The 20,822-nt window shown below is 37.2% G+C and overlaps 1 protein-coding gene across 9 annotated transcripts in view; it reads right to left on the bottom strand.

The window, feature by feature from the left end:
- The window catches only part of ROBO2 (roundabout guidance receptor 2), a 476,615-nt gene that overhangs the window by 95,944 nt on the left and 359,849 nt on the right, over nt 1-20,822 (bottom strand). For all 9 annotated transcript variants that reach the window (XM_040582899.1, XM_040582900.1, XM_040582903.1 and 6 more), the window contains exons 8-10: nt 11,303-11,427; nt 6,558-6,729; nt 26-231 (exon numbers count right to left, since the gene is read on the bottom strand). In XM_040582899.1, the coding sequence (XP_040438833.1) occupies nt 26-231; nt 6,558-6,729; nt 11,303-11,427 (503 nt within the window). The remainder of the gene's footprint in view (nt 1-25; nt 232-6,557; nt 6,730-11,302; nt 11,428-20,822) is intronic.

The raw sequence follows: 20,822 nt of genomic DNA, 5'->3' as shown, positions 1-20,822 counted from the left end.
ACTTGTATTGTTAACTGCTACTCACCCGCAGAGTTTTAATCTGAAGTGTCCCCTGATCCTGTATGGATGTTCGAGGGTCTCTGCCCAGGAAGGTGAATCCTTCTTTTAACCAGCTGATGACAGGAAGGGGGTCACCGGTTGCCTTGCACTTCAGCAAAGCTGTCCCATCCACTGCCAGAGTCTGATTGACGGGCCCCTGGAGGATGATGGGTGGAGGCCTATCTGTCAAGACTAAACAGCAACACAGACATTGGCATACACACTTCTCACCATCCTCTGCTGCAGCTAACCCTTTCTTTGCCACAGTACCAATTTTAAAAGTCTGGTTTAAGTTAGCCTTTAAAAGGCTAAAAACGTTATTTTTGGAAGACCCATAGATACAGGTTAACGATTAGTTGGTATATTTGAAAAGCATTTTTGTAGGAATTTCATTTCACCACTGTGATATAACACTTAGATACAGAAACTTCTTTTAGCAAAGATCATCAGACACATATGATTAAGATAGGATGAAATTAAGACCTTGATCCAGAATAGAATTGAGGTACATCTCTTATTTTTTCTTATTTAGGAAAGCACGTTTAATGTCACATCAAGATGTGCTTAATTACTTACCTGATTTGGGGCCTAAAAGAGAAAATCTTTTAAAGTTCAAAGTGAAGCACTGTAGCTATTCTAGCGCGGGTACCAACCACAGCCCCCATTCATGCTCAACTTAGAAGTTTTCATCAGTAAAAGCATCTAACAATATTTTTTTTCAGAATCTGAGTGATCTAAATAACTGTACCACTCCTTCCAGTGGAGAAAAGTTCAAATGCAATCAAGCTATTCAACAGCATACTTATCAAATAATTTCATCATCTTTTAAAGCCATGATCTCTCTTAATTATTCTCCCCTAATAACTTACATTTCCATGCTTGAAATACTCCTTAAAGGACCCAGTAGCCAGTGAGCAAGTACATGGCTGCATATAAACCTCATTCCATGACCAATGGGATATCTTAAAGATTTGGTAAAATGCTCATGTTTGCTTTTCTTGAAATACCAACTTTTTATAAATAATTCTGCTGTTGAACCTATTCTGTGAGCCATCTGTTAAGCAGCAAAATATAACTCTTTGTTTCTAAAGAATGCATTTATACAAGTGAATGTGAAATACTTGCATATAAACACAGCTATGACTTTTGCATAAAATCAGTATAACAGAACTGAGAGTTCTTTTTTATATGCTTACCTGCCACGCTGCCGCTGTTTTAAATCTTTGAACAATGGAAGAATTACATGACTGGTATTAAATAGTGTAACAAGCAGGATCAGCTCCTAAACCAGTGTAAATTAGCCTGCCTCCACTGATGTCAATTGAATTTGAATCATTTATTCTAGCTGAGATTCTGTTTCATTATAGTCCATACACAACACCTGACTAACAATGCAGGGAAAATAAATTATTGCAAAGCAATATGGTCTCTATTATATTTGAGCTGTTTAAGATGCAAACTTCTGGACCCTTCAACAGATCCAACATGCTTTCATTATGCTATCTAATAAATAAAAATACTAGGGAGGTGTTATACCTAAAATAATTGTTTCTGAAATTTTAATGTTGCAAATATACTAACAACCTTCTATTGTTAACAAGATACAAAAAGGATAGACTCGTTAGTATTAGTAGCACCTTGGAGTGTGAGTTCATCACATTTATTGAAATTGAAACTGAAAATAGAAAGCAAATACAGATTATTTATTAACATCAGAATGTGAAAGCTGTTTTGGAAATTCTGAAATATCACCCACTGAACTCAGAGATTGGACAGAAACCACTATATTACAAGAAAAGAGAAAACTGAATGCATTTTCACCTTGCTATGAATTTTTTTATCTCATTAAGGTTCTTTGTGACTACACAGTTCAGCCATTTGGTGAAATAAAAATTGATCTCAGCTCATACGTACTATCTGCATACCTGCAGCACAAGTATAGTCAAATGAAAACTTAGCTGTGCAAGTTTTCCTTTGGAGTCAATGTAAACCAGCAAATCTCAGTTTTCTAGGTAGCTAAAAATTAAGGAGAAATCATTACTTAAGTTGCTGACCCACTGCAGTTATTTGCTGCATCTAATTGCCTTTCATATGTGTAGCAATGTAGGTATTTTCAAAACCTACTGCATTACAGATATTGTTCTTTGGCATGTAATTAGTTTTTTTACAGCCCAAATGAGAGGCTCATAATCCTTTAAATAGCTCTGATCAATAGTGTAATTGAAAGTCTCCTGGCCAGAAGGAATCTTCATTTTCAAGGGTGTTATGGGTGAAAGACCACTACAGGTTTCCATGACACTGAGGCTAAAGGTTAAATGAACACTTAGGGTTTCCACTGATCTGTGAACGACTGTATTGTCTTCACAACTATGACTTGTAAATCTTCTCTAAAACGTATATACCTACTACAGCGTTTCCTCATTACTAAGGATCCAAAATTCGGCTAGAAGTTAAAAAAGAGATATCATAAGCATTCTTGGAGGACAGAGAGATAATGAAAAATATCCATAAAAAGGTTGGGGGTTTTGTTATTTTATCTTACAACTTTTTATTTTTTAATTTAAATTTTACATTCTTTTCTCCTAGAAGGAAACATTCCACAGAAATATTTTGTGTGGCTAAAATATATTTGCATAGTAAAAGATAAATTGATTTAAAAATTAATTTAAGTTAAAAAAAATGGGTTTTAAACTATTTACCAGGGACCATACATTCACATATTCTGGTAACTGTAAAATTATCAGATCCCTTTTGTGATAAAATGCAGCTTAAATTTTGGGCTGAGTACCAGAAAAGAACAAATTACTTTTGTTAATGAGCAGTTTATTCACTACAAATGCAATTTAGATCAACTGAAACGGTGTTTAAATTTTGGGTGGAATTTGGTCAACTTACAACAGGAAATTAAAATAAGAGAAAGATAACACGAAGCCTTTACTTTGGCACTTCCAAAATCAACGTTTCAGAAGATTTCTGATGAATTAATGGGGAAAATCTGACAGAAGTCACGAAAATCTCGTGATGAACACTAGTACGAGAGGGCAGGGTACTCTCCTGAGAGCTGGAAAAGCAGAGACCAATCCTTCCCCTGCCTTCTTTGTGAAAGCTTCACAGGAGGCTGTGACATTGTTCTGAACATCCCCTGTTTGAAACTGCCACACTGGCTATAAAACTTGTAATACATATTTGGTAAGGGATAAGAATGATTGTGGCCAGATTTGCAGGTGAGTAAACTGTGATACTAACTTCTTTCAGGAGGATTTGAGAGAGACATACCCCAGAATATTCAATAAACCTATAGCAACAAAGCTACAGAGGAGTTTGGGAAAAATACCTCAAGTGCCTATTCCAAATCAGTGGAGAGGGAGATGCTGAGGTATGCTGCCAATTTGTTATCTCTCTTTTCTTTTTTTTTTCTTTTTTTTTTTTTTTTAATATAATCTCTTCTAAATTATTCTTACAGGTCCAGCCTTTTGTTTTCATTCAAAAGCTCAGAAACACGGTATTTTAAATTAATTTAATATCCTAAACCAGTTCATTCTTGTGTTGCCAGAAAAATCCATGGCAGGAGTTTAAGCTTGTTCCTCCATCCCAATACTCACCCTAAACAGCAACCGGTGGGTAAACTGGGCAAAGTAAACTGATCCTACCATTGAACATGCAGTGGTCAAAATTTTTATTCATAAATATTAATAATGACTAGATAAGGAGAAATTGAGATCTTCTCCATAACATTCTGTGCATGATGGATATATTTATGGAACAAATTACTAATTGTAAACTATTATTTTTATCTTGAGCACAGACACAGTTAGATGGAAGCACTTGGTTTATTTGCATTATCTGTCATTTTAAGACTGTGAACTGCATATTCACTTTTGAGTTTGAAAGGATCACTAGGATTGTCTCAATTTAAAAAATTATTTTGCTTTTCCAGATGTGCATTAGAGTGGATTATATGATAGCCTTTCAAGAAAATACAAGATTTGAATTTCAAATATACTGAAGGCTCTTAGCACAGTCCATAATCAGCAAAATTATCACTCAACTCAGCACATTTCATCACAGCTAGTAATCTCTTCTCATGTGAACACTTGAGTTAAAAATATTTCCAGTAAAGACTTGTAAGTGCAAAAATGTAACAACTGAAACACTGCTATATATGGTATAATTAAGCACTTGTTTTTCTGCACATGACATATGTTTTCATTCTGTATTGGAACTTCAATTGGATCTAAATTACTCTGGATCAAACAAAAATGTGTTCAAAATGAAAAAGATGGCTCGCCACTATTATTAAATCATTAACCAAACAGAAAAATTCTGGGCTATGAAGTAAAACTGAAATCACCAGCCAAAAACTAGAACACTAATGCTTAAGTCTATAGCTAGCATGCACAGTGTTTATCTTTTATTACATTTTTAAAACCATTAGATTACATTCCCCTACTGATAAAAAACATTAGCTTCCGTAACTTCTGCTCAGCATCAACCAAAACAGCTTATTCAGACATTTATGGTTAACTTCCTAATTGAAAGCAATTAAAAAAATATCTGTGATCTAATGAGACATTTATTTTTATAATCTCAGTTCCACGATGTTGTTTTGGCACTTTTCTTCTGACCTCACCTGCCCTTTGACTTAAGGATGTAATGTTATTTTTATAAAGCAACCTTGTATTATTTCATAATGATCATGCTGACAGTGGGTTCTGGAAAGCATTTGAAGAACACAGGCCTGGCATCCCTTGAGCAGCCGAGCCATCGGATAACGCTACCTCTAGCAACATGGAATGCGCACCACCTTTAATCAGAATTAATTGTAGACAAGTTTGGGTTTTAGCAGGGACACTTGAGTTGTTAAATAAACTAACAAAAATTCCAAAGAGGTCGACTAGGATTTTTTTTTTTTTTTACCCCCACAAGAAAGAGTTAAAGATGGACCACAGGCCTTGTCTGTCAAAAGGAAGAATTTCTCATCACTGCTATCCTTGAAACTGATTTGATCCACTCAGCCCCTGTTGCAGTAAATCTGTACAGCATCAGCAGGTGCAACCATTAACAGCTCAATGTCCTCTTAGCCAATGTTTGTGTGGGCTATTTATTCCAGTCACAGTCATGGCACTGAATCAGGCAGCACTATGGACAGATATTAAAAAATACTGCCTTTCCATTAATTTTAAATGACCTTTTAATCTACATTTAAATTTGAACTGAATGAAAATGCATCATTTTGTCATAGACCATGAGAGAAAGGACTTAAAAATATTGCAGAGCGAAGGTTAGCCTTTAGTCTCCAGAAACTACTTTACAGAAAAGCAATGTGCTTGTAAAGATGCAAGGATAAGGTAGAAATTATCTCCCCTTGTCATAAAAATATAGACAGCTTTTGGAAAACAAAGAAAAGGCATCAAATTAATGCTCAAACCTCTATAACATGAGCCTGAACCTCTCTACCTGTCACTTGTGATGAATATGCTCTTGTGAAAAACTGGATTATTCAGAATTAGACATCTTTTCAAACTTTCATGGTGCAGGCAGGTCTCTAAGGGAACAGTAAAAGTAGACCTTTGCATATAACAACAGTTTTAATGGCAAAAATTCATCAAAGTCTGTCAGGAGATATTTAGTGTGTCAGTTAAGATAAGGAATAATGATGCTCGGGAATGCCACAATCTCCTAGTATAAGAGGAATTCTGTTGTTTTCTTCACTGACATTAAAGGATGTAAACTGCCTTCTATCCACAATGGGATGAAGAAGGATATCAACAGGATTCCTGACATATGAAAAAGATTCATGTTTGTAGGTAGAGTAAGGTAAACTTCAAGACAGGGTAAATTTCAACCCCAAAATCTTAAAATGGAAAACATAAAGATAGATCATGTAGTGCTCTTCCTTTCCTGAAAACTCTTCTCTACCTACATATTTCCATGGCTCTTTTAACACCAAACCATACTGAGAAATTCTTGGAACATAGCTGCGAGAGGTAGGTGACTTATTCACAAGAGTGAGTAAAAGGCTACATGTTGTAGCTGTTCTAAACTAACAGTACTCCAGTAAGTTCAAGGCAACTGGTTTGATTCAATTAAGCTAAGGACACATCTCCTAATTAGCTGCCTATGGCAATACTGAGGACTGGTGGGAACTAAGACGCATTTTTCTGCACCCCAGTTCACTGCTTTAATCACAAACCTACACATTCTTCACAATGTTTTTTTTTTGCAGTCCTGTCTTAGCTCTAGTGAACCAAGCAGCATCCTTTCCCACCAAGCTTATTCTAAGCTGGCTTGTCCCTTGCTTGCATTGTTAAGGATCTCCAGAGAGCAAGCAAAAGGCAAACTAGACTTCGATGCCTTTTTGGTACTATAAAGAATTGCACAGAGACCCTTATTCATTGTGTTTTCTGTAGAAACTTGTCCACTTACTTGTATGAATTATGTGACCTCCTATGCCTTTATTTACACTGCTTTTAAAATACTTTTGACAGGAAAAGACAATAAGAATTTCTATAGCTCACCATCAGTAACCTCCAGCTGAGCCTTTGCTAAAATGCTTCCAGCAACCGTCAGTGCTTGACAAATGTAGTAGCCTGCATCAGACCGCTGAATGTTGGTAATAGTGAGGTCTCCGGTTGGTGACACTGAATATCTGCTGTTGGGTTGGAGAGGCTGGTTTGGGAAGAGTAGATTCTGCAAGGACAATTAATCTCACATCAATTCAAACCACAAAAGCACCGCTTTTCCCTCAGCTAGAGACACAACGATTTTTCCTTAAAAGCACTACAAACTAGAAGAAAAAGTAAGTATGGTTATGACTTTATGAACACATCGAGCTAGCTTTCCATGCCTTGGGCAACTTGCAGTTTAAATTAGAAACAGCCCTTCGACAGCACACAGTGGTGTGTTCTGGCTGGGGGTAGAGGCGATGAAAAATTTTCCAACAATCACACTTGAGTAATTTATATCTGTGACACATTCATCTTCATTCTGAATGCAATTGTAATAATGTACTTAGCTGGCTATCAAACCAGGAGGACACAATACTGCAGTAAACATTAGGAAACTAGCAGAAAGAATTGAAACCTGGAGACTTGAGGGAGCACAGCACTATTGTTTGGCTGGGAATATGTTCTGGGCAAAAGCAAAAGTAAGAGTGCAGCACTGAAGGAAAGCTGGGAGGAAGATACAAACAGGTCATAAAGTAGGAGAAGCTGGCATAGCATGAGAGTTTAAAGGAGAGGGAAAAGGAAATGAAAACAGATATATGAAATGAGGAAAGCAGCACGGAGCCTTGAGGGTGAAAGGAAAGGGTATAAATCTGATGTGGAAATCATCAGAGAGAAAAAATAATTTCATGTAGGATAAGACATCAGTTAGCACAAAACAAGGAGATAAGCTTTTGCCTTCAGGCTGGATTGGAGAAAATAGAGATGTCAATAAGAATAACTGGAATGGATGTAGTAGTCATTGCATATGATGGAGAACTGAATCAATCAATAACACAGAAAAGGAGCAAAAAGGTTTTAGTGGTGAGGGCTGTGTTTTCAAGGAAAAAAACTTATACCATCTTACACAGCTCTTGATCTGAATAAAAAAGGAGCAGGAAAAGGGAGGCAATGTGAACAGAAAGGTCAGGAGCATTGCCCAATGAGACAGAAAGGGGAACAGATTAAACAATAATTAAACAACAGTAATTCCAGGAAAATAGGATCTGGCTTTTATGTCAACTCAACTGCCCTCTACAAAAAAAACAGTTGTTTGCATCAGGAATATCCCAAAACACTGTTACCATGCTGTGATAAGCTTTCAGTCATTACTGCAGCTCTGTATAACTCTGGTGTTCTTTCTAATGAGAACTCCCTACTAACTTTTAAGCTTGTCTATATGGGCTGAAAATAAAATCTAAAAGTAGAGTAAGGTATTAAATGAATTTTTTGTAGACCTGTTTCTTTAGCAGTAGTCCTGAATGGTTTACAAAAAAATTATTTGGAACTGACAAGCAACAAACTTGGATTTTAAAAAACTCTGCTTTGAAGTGAAGCTCTCACCTTTCTCTGGTTTTGGCAACGCAAGGGGAGATATGCTTTAAATGAGATCTGACACTCCAAATATCCTTATAATTGTATTAACCTACTAGGCTACTTGTCACCCTAGGGTGAGTCTTTTCCCTACCCCCTTTCAATGTCAATGTTCAAGAAACTTTTCACAGCATATTTTTCCTCAAAAATCAATATGCACCCAGTAAACATGTCAGATCCAGTAAGAAAAGGAGTGTGAAAATTATGAAGCAATTTCAGGCTACAGGGCTAAGTGGGTCTCAAGAAATTATCCTGTTTTTTGAATTGCTTGAAAACTTGCAGAATAACCTCTGCCTGGCACAGATACCTACGGATTCAGGGTCTTACAAAGACTCCACTAAATTTTATGAGAAAGAGAATGCTGATATGTCTGAGCTTGACTCCATTTATCAGTAATTATACAAAGTGTAAAAAGAAACACAACATACAATACAGTGCAAGGATAAAGCTCCTAATTCTTAAGAGGGAAAAGATCCAGAATTCTCTTTATCACTGCGTTGGAAAGGGGAGGCTACCCTTCTGATCTTCAGCATGGGCTTGTTTGTTCTGGAGAGGTACCACATCCCAGTGAATATTCCACGCATCAGGAGGAGTTCATCAGTCTCATTACTCCTCCCTTCAAAGACCAGATAAGTATGAATTATAACTTATCCTAAATTACAGTACAACCCCTTTTTAAATGTTTTTACAATTTCACTGGTTTAAATTAGCTGTCAGGTTGCTCATCTGGGTACAGTGGTGGCATGCTGGGTTGCAAACAGGGGGACCAGAGTCATCCCTGATATCATACCACTTAATTTCTCTCAAGGAAGAATTCAATCCAGAGTCTAAAGGTTACACACACCCTACCCTGGTGCATTTCATTGGTGGGCGGCTGTTAGGCTCTGGGGAAAAGGCTACCGAGTACAAAGGACCAGCTGTTTATGCACAAGCTAGCACAAAAGATGACTCAGGAGGGAACAGGTTCTCTCCCTTCCAGCTGGTTGTGCTCAGAAACACAGGATTAAGAAATGGGTTCACAATGAAAAATGCCCTACAATTACTGGAGTGGGCTAACGTGACTACATAACCTTACTCTGAACACTAACAGTGGTGCTGCAAACCGTTTCTTGAGCAAAAGCAGAAGCAAGCCTTATAAAGCCAAGCAACAACTCATAGCCAGGCACGTAAAGGTGCAAAGTCACGTAATTTGGCCAAAATACCATGCAGTATGTATGTGGAAATTCACCTATTCCGTGGCATCTCATGGCAAAACCTGGCAAGTTGTATGCCAAGACAGCAACACTAACCTGTGCTACTTCACTGATGCTCAGTTAAGATTAACATGAGGGTGTAGTGAATCATGTTGAGCTATGTTTCCAGGTTTGATTATAAACCATGTAGGTATCAATTTTTATGTTGCATTTATTTGCCAAAAAAGACCATTCTAACCCTCAGGGATCTGGTTCTCAATATGGCAATTAATTTTCCAGGTTTGTAATTAAACAGCTTCAACATGGTACAATCAGTAGGTAATAACATTCAATTAAAGACACAAGATGCATTTTCACCTTAAAATGTTTTTACCCTTGAAGTGATACCAATGGAAGAGGATAAAATAGAGTATTAACACTTTTCAATTACGCTAAATGACTTTAATCCTGCAAATGATGTCCTACTTTAATTAGAAGCTCTTCTCTTTATTACAGCATGATGGATGTCCACTTTATTAGATTCAAGTGTGACACTATAAGCTCACTTTACATAAACATTACCATGTTATTAAAATGCTCTACAAGGAAGGGTTTTGAAATGTTTGCTAGCACATGAGTACTTCCTACTTTAATTTCAATATGCTATTCTACTTTCCCCGTGGAACAATTTTCACCTTAGTGAGACTCACAATACTGTGCTTTTCTAGGATGTGATCCATGGAGGGTAGATCTAAAGTTCTCCAAATAATTCACTGGAAGAAACAGACCGAAGATTAAGCTTACACTCATAAAGTAATAGTGCTGTGCCTTTGTAAACCACAAGTGCAGCAGAGCAGAAAATGCTGTCAGCCTTGGTCCTGTTATTCTGGACCAGTTATCTGACCTCATGAGAAAGTGAAGCAGAAGCAGGTGGGGCAGAGCGAGAGATCGGCGGTTCACTTCTTATCTCACGTTTTAACTGAGCTGGTACATACAATGCGTCCAGATTAGACAAAAGGCACTGTGCACAGCACAGTGTGGATATTTGACTTAACTGACAGATCACTGTATGGCAGAAAGTAGCACAGGTCTCTGAAAAGACTAATTTAGCCAATGGAGAAGAGTAGACAGTGCAGATACATAAACAGACGTAGACATGACAGGTTTCATCAGGGAGCTGCAGAAGACGCTGTCCTTGGGCATCCATTCACCCCTTTTAATCTTTTCTCAGGTGCAAAAGAGAAAATGGCACATAGTTTACAGTGTTCAAATTTAACATGCTAACATGAACTGCATGTGGAAAGTGAGAAGGCCTGACTTCTGCTGTAACGTCATGCCAGTACAGCAACAGCAGCAAAAAAATGTTACAGCATGACATTCAGATATTAACCTATAGAATTTAGTATTGGCTGATGGCAACATTGATGCTACATCAGAAGTTTTGCTTTCAAAAAATGTCAGTAAGGATCAGGGAAATATTTGCAAAATGAGATTTGGAAATTTCCTGAGACAATTTTACTGAAGAAAGCATCTGCATGTTCAAAACCTGTATCTGTATGCACTATGAGAATATGCCGATGCAAATCAGCTTGCTAGATATATATCTGCTTGATCATGTCTAGACAGGTTGTGAACTGTAATTACTGACTCTGATTAGTTAAAAATTGAGTCATACCTTTTTTATCTACTATGTTTGTCTCATCCACCTGTTTGTTGGGGGCTTCAGAATGAAAAGTCTTTAAGATATATACTGTTGCTTTCTATACATTTATACAGTACCTAGCACAAGTTTCACCAGCTTAAATGGCCTCTGAGTTTTTCACCGTTTTAATACTAAAAAAAAAAACAAACCAGCAACAAAAATGTCAATAGAGAATAGTGACAGTTTAAAAGACAAAATCCTGTGAAAGATTAAAAGAATTTGTGAAAGGTAATATAAATAATTCTCTTTTAAAATTAACAATATAACTATTTAGAAAGGCTTGAAAGACTTACAGGATGCTTACAACTTACCTGGCTTCCTTCTTTTTGCCAGAAAACAGCTGGCTGGGGATTTCCTTTAGTTTCACAAGGAAAAGTCACTGTTCGACCCTGGGCTACAATCTGGTCTCGTGGTCTCACCACAAACTGTGGGGGAGCTACAATGTAAGAAAAATCACGGTGTAAATTTAGGATATTTTTCAAGGGGGAGATGAGGAATATTGAAGGAAAAAGACAACATTATGGAGGTTTGTTTTATGCCAGAGGACGTAACACCAGAAACATTAATTAGTATAGACAGAACTAATAGATAAACAAAAACAACAACAGCAACAAAAAGAGCCGCAATATCGGTATGTGATATCCCCAGTTGTAAAAATAATAAAAAACAACAAAGGAAAGAAACATTACAATTATACATGCTAGAGTAAATTCTGATGACAATAAATGCTAAGGAGAAGCAGTCAGGTGTTTATGATGCCGGCTCTGGATGTATCCTACCTTTCTGGGCAGATAACAGCACTCTCACACCCTTTATGCTTCACAGAGCTTGTGCTCTGTGTGTTGTGCTGGAGCTATCGTGCATTGCAAGGTGTGACATAGCAAGGGTATACAGACTGCCTTTTTCAGTCTACCCCTCTAGACTTTGACAAATGATTGAGAAAGGAGAGGAAGGTCTGGATGGCAGAAGGACAGAATTTCAAGAGCTCCTGCACTTCTCTTTGGGGTAGTGTGGTCAAGAATGGAGTGGGAAGGAGAACTTGCTGTAAAAAGAATGGTTGGTAAAACAACACAAACTTGGGAGATCCAGATTTCAGCTTGTATAAAGACAAGAAAGAAGCAAGAGTTGAAGAGGTAGTGGGCAGCGGTGAGTGGTGAGTAAGAAGAAATAGGTATTCCAGGAGGTCAGTAAGAGACAAGGAAAAGAAAAAAGAAGAAAGTTGAGTTAAACAAGAAAGAACCAGGACTGGCTATGTTTTCAAGTAGATGGCATTAACAGTGTTCAGACATAGGGGATCAGGATGCACAGTCAGATGGGAAAAATTTCTAAAAGAGAGGTGTAGTTTGACTTGTCTGCGGGTATTGATGGACAATAGAGTCAATGCTTGGTGTGAACAAGAAGGGAGATTAAAGGTGTCGATGTGCAGAAGGAAAGTGGGGAAGAAGCAGTGCTGGAGGATTTCAGAGAAAAAACTCGACAACAGCAACTATGTTGAGCATGATGTTATAAAGCAAATGACTTTTCTATGGATGACATGCAAACTCTCCAGTCTTGGTTCAATATTGAAATTCACTGGAACTGGATTTATACTATTTGGCATATCTTACAAATGTAAGCAGTATCTCCAAATATTGTCATCAAAAGACTAGCTAACTTTTGGGGCAGGCTGAAGAAGGGGGAAATAGTAAAAATATACCCTGACATTCATTTTTTTCTATTCCACTATTGGTTTGGTGGTTGTGGAGAGGGATGGTTTAGGAACACTAAGCTTTTAGGTAAACAGAATTTAAGTGTTTTAGAAAACCACATTTTCACCATTATAATTACAAACTATTTAATTAGGCATGAAGAGCAATCAAGACCCAACTTCCGATTACACCTGCTGACAGCAGAGACGCAAATCTGCTAACCGTACAGAAATGTATGCAGATCTGTTTGTTTTTTTTTTAAAGGTCTTTCTTTTGCAAAAAGAGACAAGGAAAAGAGGCAAGAAGTAAGGCTGTAGCTCAGTCTGAGTAATCTAAATGGCATGGACTGACCCTGCTGCTCTGTTCTCTCTGTGCCCCACACCAAGTCCTCTCCAGCATTTGTCACGCTAGGTGAACAGAAGATCTGTGGCCTTATAGTTGCTAGTTTCGACTTTCAAAAGACTCCAGTTAAAAATGATGTATGGTTATGCAAGGATACCTTTTCTAGCTTTTCTCCACAGCCATAATTACTAGAAATTCACTATAAAAATGAATAAATGAATTGGAGCTTTTATTTAAATATAATCTTTTGATCTCACAACCAGCTGGTTTTATTGGTCACTATGTTAATCAAAGCACAAACCCAAGTCCTTCAGCCAGCCTATTTAATATCATAATTTTAAAGAACATGAAAAAAATCACTTTTGAAAAATAAAACCTTGCATGTGTTTTTTTTAATTTATTCAAAGACAGGGTTCTGTAATGAAGGAAACCCCCATTTTTTCCCAGTTTTTTATCAGATTCAGCTATAGCTTTGCTTATGGACAACCTCTGATAAAAATGACATTGTTTACAGCATTCAAACAATGCTTTCACCATATCATTTTATCTGTCAACTTCTTGTTGAATAATGGAAATTGAAAACTGAAAGTAACAGTTAATAATTGCAGGGGTAACTCTTGGTCAAGTGTAAGCACCAGAGCAGAGCAGTAAGACTGCCATTACCCCCAGAGAATGCAACGTGACCCTGCTCAGGGACAGCAAAGCTTCTTTGACAAAATAAGCACTTGGGCTTTTCAACTTTCCTAAAAAGAGAGCTCATTATCTTCATTTATAGATGCTGTGTATAAAGATAGATAAATATTATCACTCCCATTTTGCAGAAAGGTTAACTGAGATCATGACTTGCTCAAAGCCCAGCTTCAGTGGAATGTTGGACAAAAGCTAATATAAGCCAATATTGCTTCTCTCCAAGCAGGTGAATTTTTTAAACATTCTGAAAAGGTACAGTTAAAGGAATAACAGAAGGCTTAACATGCTTCACTGTTAAGGTTATGTAGTTCTTTAATGCTTAATTCAAGCTAAACATTAAGGTCATTAGAAGAATCCATTGAAAAAAGCTGTTATGATGCAGCAAACCCAGTGTTGTGCCTATCAGACTATTACCCTTTGCTGTTTCAGATGTAACATTAACTGGATTGGAACAAACAGAGTGGAAAAACTCTTGCTTAATTGACATTTGAAAGTCAAAGACAATGGCTCTAAAAGGAAATATATTGCTTGGATTCCAGGGAACTAGGCAAAAATATGAAAAAAGAACAATTAAGGCCATAGGCCTAGTATACTTCTATAGAAACTTATTTTCTTTTTTCTTTTTCTTTTCCTTTTTTTTTTTTTTTTTTTAAGAAATTTAAATAGTACATAGTAAATTAGATTTGATTTCTGGCAAATTATGCTTTGATACTGCATTCAGCAAGCGCTGGCTTCAATCAATGTCACGCTAAAGCTCTGTTATGCTAATAGCCGCTTGTGAGGCTGAGCGGGATGATATGGAAATCAGATGGTTGAACATGAATAGAAAGCATAGGCCATGTACAAGGGGGCTTTAGGATGAGGGGATGGGGGGACCCTAAGGTTAATCACATCATGTTCAGGACTGGTTTTACAGCACAGAACAGTATTCTACTGCAAGAATTAAAATGGAGATAGAAAAGCATAAGCAGCAGTGAGCATTAGTTATGTTGTTCAAAATAAGAACGCATTCTGTTGCACTCTTTCTAGATGTTGTTTTATGCATGACTGAATGGATCCTCTATTCGATTAATAAATGTATATGAAGGTAGCCTCTGCTCAAGTGTTAAAGGGCTTTTTTTTTTAAGCAGCAGCAGATACCGCAAATTATTTCAAAGGGATTTCTCAAATCTTCTCCAATCTTAATAATTAACAGACTCTAATCTGGCTGGATTGCATTCAGTTCTTTCCCTGTAGTGTCACTGAACATTAAAGGTTACGCTGAGTCACCAGGAGCTGATAAAGATGCTGATGTGGAGAAGCTTGACTGAGAAAGTGAGTTCATCCCCTCTAGGTGAACTCTGTCACCTGATAAGAAATGTGGCAGAAGACTCAGTAGGGGAAAATTACCACAGAAGAATGTGGATTTATAGCAAAAAGTAAACTGATCCCATATCAAATACTAGCAACATTTTCTTCCAGTGACTCAGTTCTCTAAGCTGATCTTGTGAGTTGTGGTTCACATTGAATTCCATGATCCTAAGGGAATTTTATTATCTTGTTCACAGCACCTCCCCCAGCCCAGGGGCCCTGGGGTTCATACATTATATTGTTGTGATTTTAATTAAAAGTAGGTATTGTAGCAAGTTTTAGTTCAGTATTGCTACCACAAGCAGAAATGGAACTGTAAGCACAGCAACTAATATCAGTGGGATTTTTATTGGTGTTACTTGAGGTTTTTCTAAACATCTTCAATTACCTAAGGCAGCAACTATGAGACCAAACTCATTTTACATAATTCAAACAATTTTCAGATAATGAAAATTTTAGTAATCTTTTAATTACATGCACTTAGATAAAATGTCCTCCTATACCATAGCATATGAGACTTTATTTAAAGCTTACTGAAGCTGGTAGAAATTCTGCTATTGGCTTATGTGGTCTTTGGATCAAAATAATATATTACAGGGAAAGAGTGACAGCAACAAATTTTAAAGGGCTTAAATTACAGATTTGACAACCTTTAATTACACCTAATTTCAGTTGATAGTGAACTGCAAATGAAATTCATTGTGTAGATTACTTAGGCAAGCTAAAGTGATAAAGATTAGTGCTTCATTTTAAACTGGAATTGTTTATTATCCATGAACATATTTTTGTGACTTGTTCAAAGAGGGCAAGGGGAAAGATGCTGATTTGTAAATGTTCTTAGAAAACTCCGATAATGTTCACTGACAGGGGAAAAAGCTTTGAGGAACAAGTAGAAACACACTGGCTGGTAAAGCACCAAGATTCTGTAAGACTGTTCTGCTTCTAGCACGGAAGAAACAGTAAACCAAGCTAATATTCCCTCCTACAGTCTTTTTCAGCATTGTGCATTAGCAGCAATAAATTAATTTCATAATAATCCTTTGAACAATCAAAGTTACACCTGGTACAATACTCAGTAGCTTTGCCTGGAAGCAAGAGTCAGGGTGACTTCAAAGACTTGAAACTAGGTATCTATGCTCCTCTCAAACCCTTACTGCAGTGACAATATTTATGTGGCCATTTCAGCCCCACCTTTGTGTGCCACTGGTTAAATCGGCTTAGAAGTCCTGGTAGATACTGGACTTTTGGATGCTTTTGTGACACAAATGTAGAAAAAACCTGTAAGGCCCTACTTACATACCTTGCTGTAGCACCATTTGCCCTTTGCATGGCATGAGCTGCCAAAAAGTGCAGATATAAAAGTCTAGGCATTTTGAAAGATGTTTTACAAGGCTGCTATTGCTGATGGAGCAGATAGAGGAAAACAGAAAATATGTCCAGTTCATACACTGGAAACCTGGGCTGAGTCAACAGTTCTTTCCTCAGAAGTTCAGATCTTCTTAATGGGGAGTGAAAGTGATGTGTGGTTCTTAGGACACAAAGTTATTAGTGCACTATTAACTATGACTAATGATAAATCAAGGGTGTAGCCTCTGACACAGGAGCCATTAGAGACATCTGAGAGGATGACAGCTTAGGCCTATTATTAATTCAGATAATTCTTATCAGGAATAAACTAATGGAAGTTACAGATGGTCATTTTCTTTAAAGTGAAAAGACTTCTCAGTCTTACGGTATGGTCCAGTGATTAGGTGTATTCACAGACAGGGAAGGGAGTAACCTTTTAGCACATGAGCTACAACAGAGTTGCCTGGGAAATGAGTCTCCTTTTTGACTCTGCCATGAGTATCAGGTTAGCACAGGATCCTACAACTGTTCCCTAATATGTACAAATGCAGTTGGACTTTGAAGCAAGTGCATAGATCTTATTTTGTGGACATTTTGGTTTTCCTTTAACAATGTTCTCTTCTTTGCTCATTTAGAGTGTTCTCATCCTTCCATGATTTCTTCTTTACATGGAGGGTTCCGCCAATAAAAATGAGGGTAGGTTGTGGGGATAAGTGATTTATGAAGCCCTTCACTAGACCTGTGATGTTATATGAAAATGACACAGGTGGAGGTGGCAAAGTAGGTACTTGGTTTGGATTCTTCTGAAAAGCAGCTTCCCATAGCCTAGGGGAATATCAGTAATCCATAGTTTGGATACCATCTTTAACATTGACACTGCTTCAAAATTCTTATACGTCCTGCACCAATAAATCGAATACACAAAATCAGAAGCACAGGAGGCAAGCAGGGAGAACTTTTAGCAGGTTGAATGAAAGGAAGCACTGGGGGAGAGAAGCCAGGCTACAATGGGGCTGAGATAGAGAGCAGGGGGAGGTGAGGTCTCAGCAGGTTTATTAGCAAGACCAGTTCTGCTGTAAATGTCCTTCACGCTGCTCCCATATCATGGAAAGTGAGACATTCCTTTTGTTTTGTTTTGTTTTGTTTGCTGTTTTCAGATGAGCCATGTAAAAACACAACAGTGTGTAAAGATCACACTGCAACCATTTGAGAATGCTAAATCTTCCTTCGTACCTAGACTAATTGTTCTAATCTTCAATTTAAATTCAGGTTCTGAATGTCACATATAACAACATTTTGTTCCTTCAGTTGTTCTGAAACACTGAAGCAGATAATCTCTGAAAGCATGGAAGCATAAGCATTTTTTTTCTTTCCTTGCAAGAGGTGAAAGAAGTCTAAAGAATCAATAAATAAAAACCACTAACTGTCCTTTATATTTTGACACATAAAATCTCTCTTTTATCCCTGGATGACCTAAAAGAAAGATGTGGTATAAATCTGCATGGTGGAAAAAAGAGATGTGAGGTAAACAATAATGAAAAAGCAGGTTTGACTTATGTTAAAAGTTTGCAATTTCAATTAGCATAACTGCCAAATCTGCATTTATCATTTTTATAATAAAAGTTGAAGCACAAACAGAAGAAAAAAAATACTACCAATGATTTGATCTTTCTTCTTCCCTAGGACTAACATCAATAAACAAAATCGTGAGAACAATTATAAAAGAATCCTACACAGCAGAAAAGAATGGCATCTCTCCCCCATCCCCATTTCCAGTGCTCTGAGTTCAGCAGCAGCACTCCTCCTGCCCCCCTCCTCCTGTTTGTTTTACAGTGCATTTAAATATTAATTTTAAATATTTGGTCTGAATTTCATCTCAGCACTAGACTGTAGCCTGCTCTTGTTTAATCATACATCTCTATGTTATTGTATCTTGTTCATTCACCTGTTTTAAGCGGCTCCTGCACCTTACAGATGTTCTTGGAAAATCCCTTCCAGAAAGTCCTTCACGTAGTTTTGGTGCATCTAAGAATAGGTAGCACTGATTTTGTCTGCCCAATAACTTACATTACTCAGGACTTTCTCTAACCTAGACAAAGGTTGTTGGTTTTTTTTCTTTTCTTTTTCCTCAAGTGTCCGAGATTCAGGGTGTAAGTTTTGCTCAGGCCAGATAGAAAAGATGTGCTTTCCTGAATTCTTAACACTTTAGCTCACTTGCTAATATAAACTGTATCATTAGGGGATGGCTCATGCTACTATACCATCTTTAAGTTTAGCAAACAAAACAAATCATGCCAACAAAAAGACATGTAACCTGCCATGATTCCTTCTGTCATGGGAGATAGCAGGAGGGTTTGCTGGTAATGTGTTTAAAAGAGAGAAGCATACCCCTGGCTGATACAGTAAGATTTCATCAAAATACTAAGTGTAATCTGGCTATCTCCTTCAAAAAACCATGAATTCACATGCTGAAGAAAAGAGCTAAGGAGATGATGAGGAAAGAGCCTGGACAGAGTAATAGGCTACATCTACAGTGAGAAAGATGACAAGTTCCTGGTTTGTTTACCCTTGAGAATAAAAAAGGCTGAGAGAAGATACTGTGCTCAGTTTGAGCCACTGTTAAGTGAAGAGAGGAAAAGGAGTGAGAAAAAAAAAATATGCTGACTGACAATACCAGCATTTAAGGAATGGGGCAGACAATAGCTTTGCTGTTAAATAATACTGAGATCATATCCAAACTGTAATGGGGGTAGCAGTAACTGTGCAAAGAAGGTGAAGGGAAAAGTAAATGGAATAATGTACTTATTTCCACGTTCCTCTTGAAGGAAATGTGATTTCTCCTTTTAGAAAAGGCCTTTCTCATACTGTAGTTTTCAAAGACTTATGGAGAGACTCAGAATCCACTCAAGTAAGAAAACAGTTGCCACTGATTTGAGCATGCTTCAGCAAAATTTAAAAAGTTTTATACATTGCATTTCTTAAAACTTTCCCAAGCTAGAGTTCAGCAATAATAAAAAAAAATATTTTTTTAAAAAAAGAGGCTTGATCACTTCCTGCACTTGCTATAGCTGGGTTTTCTCTAAGAGAAGCAGTGTGAGTACTGGCACGTACTGGGTGCCACAGTGGAATGAACCAGGATGTCACAGGATGACATACTAAAACTTCAAGTACATATACTGCCATCTTTCACACTTATCATTGAAAAAGAATCCCCTATCAGGTCTTCTGTGTTTCTGTTCTGACCACTATCTGGCATACCCAAGAAGATTTGAAGCAGCTGGAAAGGAAGCCCAGTTTTGTGGACCAGCACTTAAATGCTTGGTGGTTAATGTGCTCTGTGGCCACTTGCAGAGCCATTCTTGTTGGAAATGTTATATTCCTATGATACCTGAAGTCATAGTAGGATTCAAGCTTAAGTTCAGCTAGTGGGCTTTTGCCAAAGTAGAAGTGGTAAGGACTTGAGGATTTTTAGACTGGTCTTTAAAATACTAAGAAATGTCAGAGCAAGTCTGCTCAATTTTTTAATCTCTTAGTGGTGTAGAAAGAAATCTGAACTTCATTCAATGGCAAGTTTTTCTCTTTAATCTGAAGAAATTACCTATTTTTAAAAAAAGAATTTGCATTACTTGTTCACTCAAAGGAAGAAACAAATCCAAAAAGCCTAACGTCCACTAGTGTCCTTACACTCGTCTGAAAAGTTCTGTAGGTGGTAGCAGCAAGCACAGACAACGCACCATATTTTGATATAGATTTGAGATTTCTGCCACTGAAAGATGGCACCATAGAGCCAAGCATGACCTCATCTCTTCTGTCAAACACCAATTGCCATTACTGATATTTTATAAATCCTCAGTGTCTCAAGTGAAGGTAATACGGTCATGAATACACTAAAAATAAAAGCATTCACTCTACATAGATTTTCCTTGCAAGAGTCAGAATGGAGAAAAATAAAGAGCTCTTTCTCACTTACCAATCTGAACCATCTGAACAGTATAATTTCTAGTCACAACACCTAATACAACTTTGTTTAAAATACAGCCCTTTCTATTTTATGTTTCATGCTGCACCGCTGTTAATAGACCATTAAGTCATGCCAGGCTGATTTATGTCATGAAAACTTCCCAGAGCAGAGTGAAATGCATCATACAGTCACATTGCATTTAAATGTGAATAGATGATATTTAGTTAAGATGAAATTTTGAAAATTCGTGGCAGATGTCTTATCTGTTTCTCTCTTCTCTAACATGGTAGGGAAGTGAAGTTTTTGTAACTTGGTTGTTGTGCCTTTACTTCCTTAGTTAATTTCAAATACTTAATTTCTATACAGGTGGCAAAAGTATCTGTTATTTGCTGCATGTCACTTCTTTCTGGGAAGATGAGTCATAGCATATGACAATAAATTAAGTAAACTCGA

This window comes from Falco naumanni, chromosome 2, assembly GCF_017639655.2.
Source record: "Falco naumanni isolate bFalNau1 chromosome 2, bFalNau1.pat, whole genome shotgun sequence".
Lineage (NCBI taxonomy): Eukaryota > Metazoa > Chordata > Aves > Falconiformes > Falconidae > Falco > Falco naumanni.
Note: the sequence above shows the minus strand (reverse complement) of the source record. Positions and strands in the feature narration are given on the sequence as shown.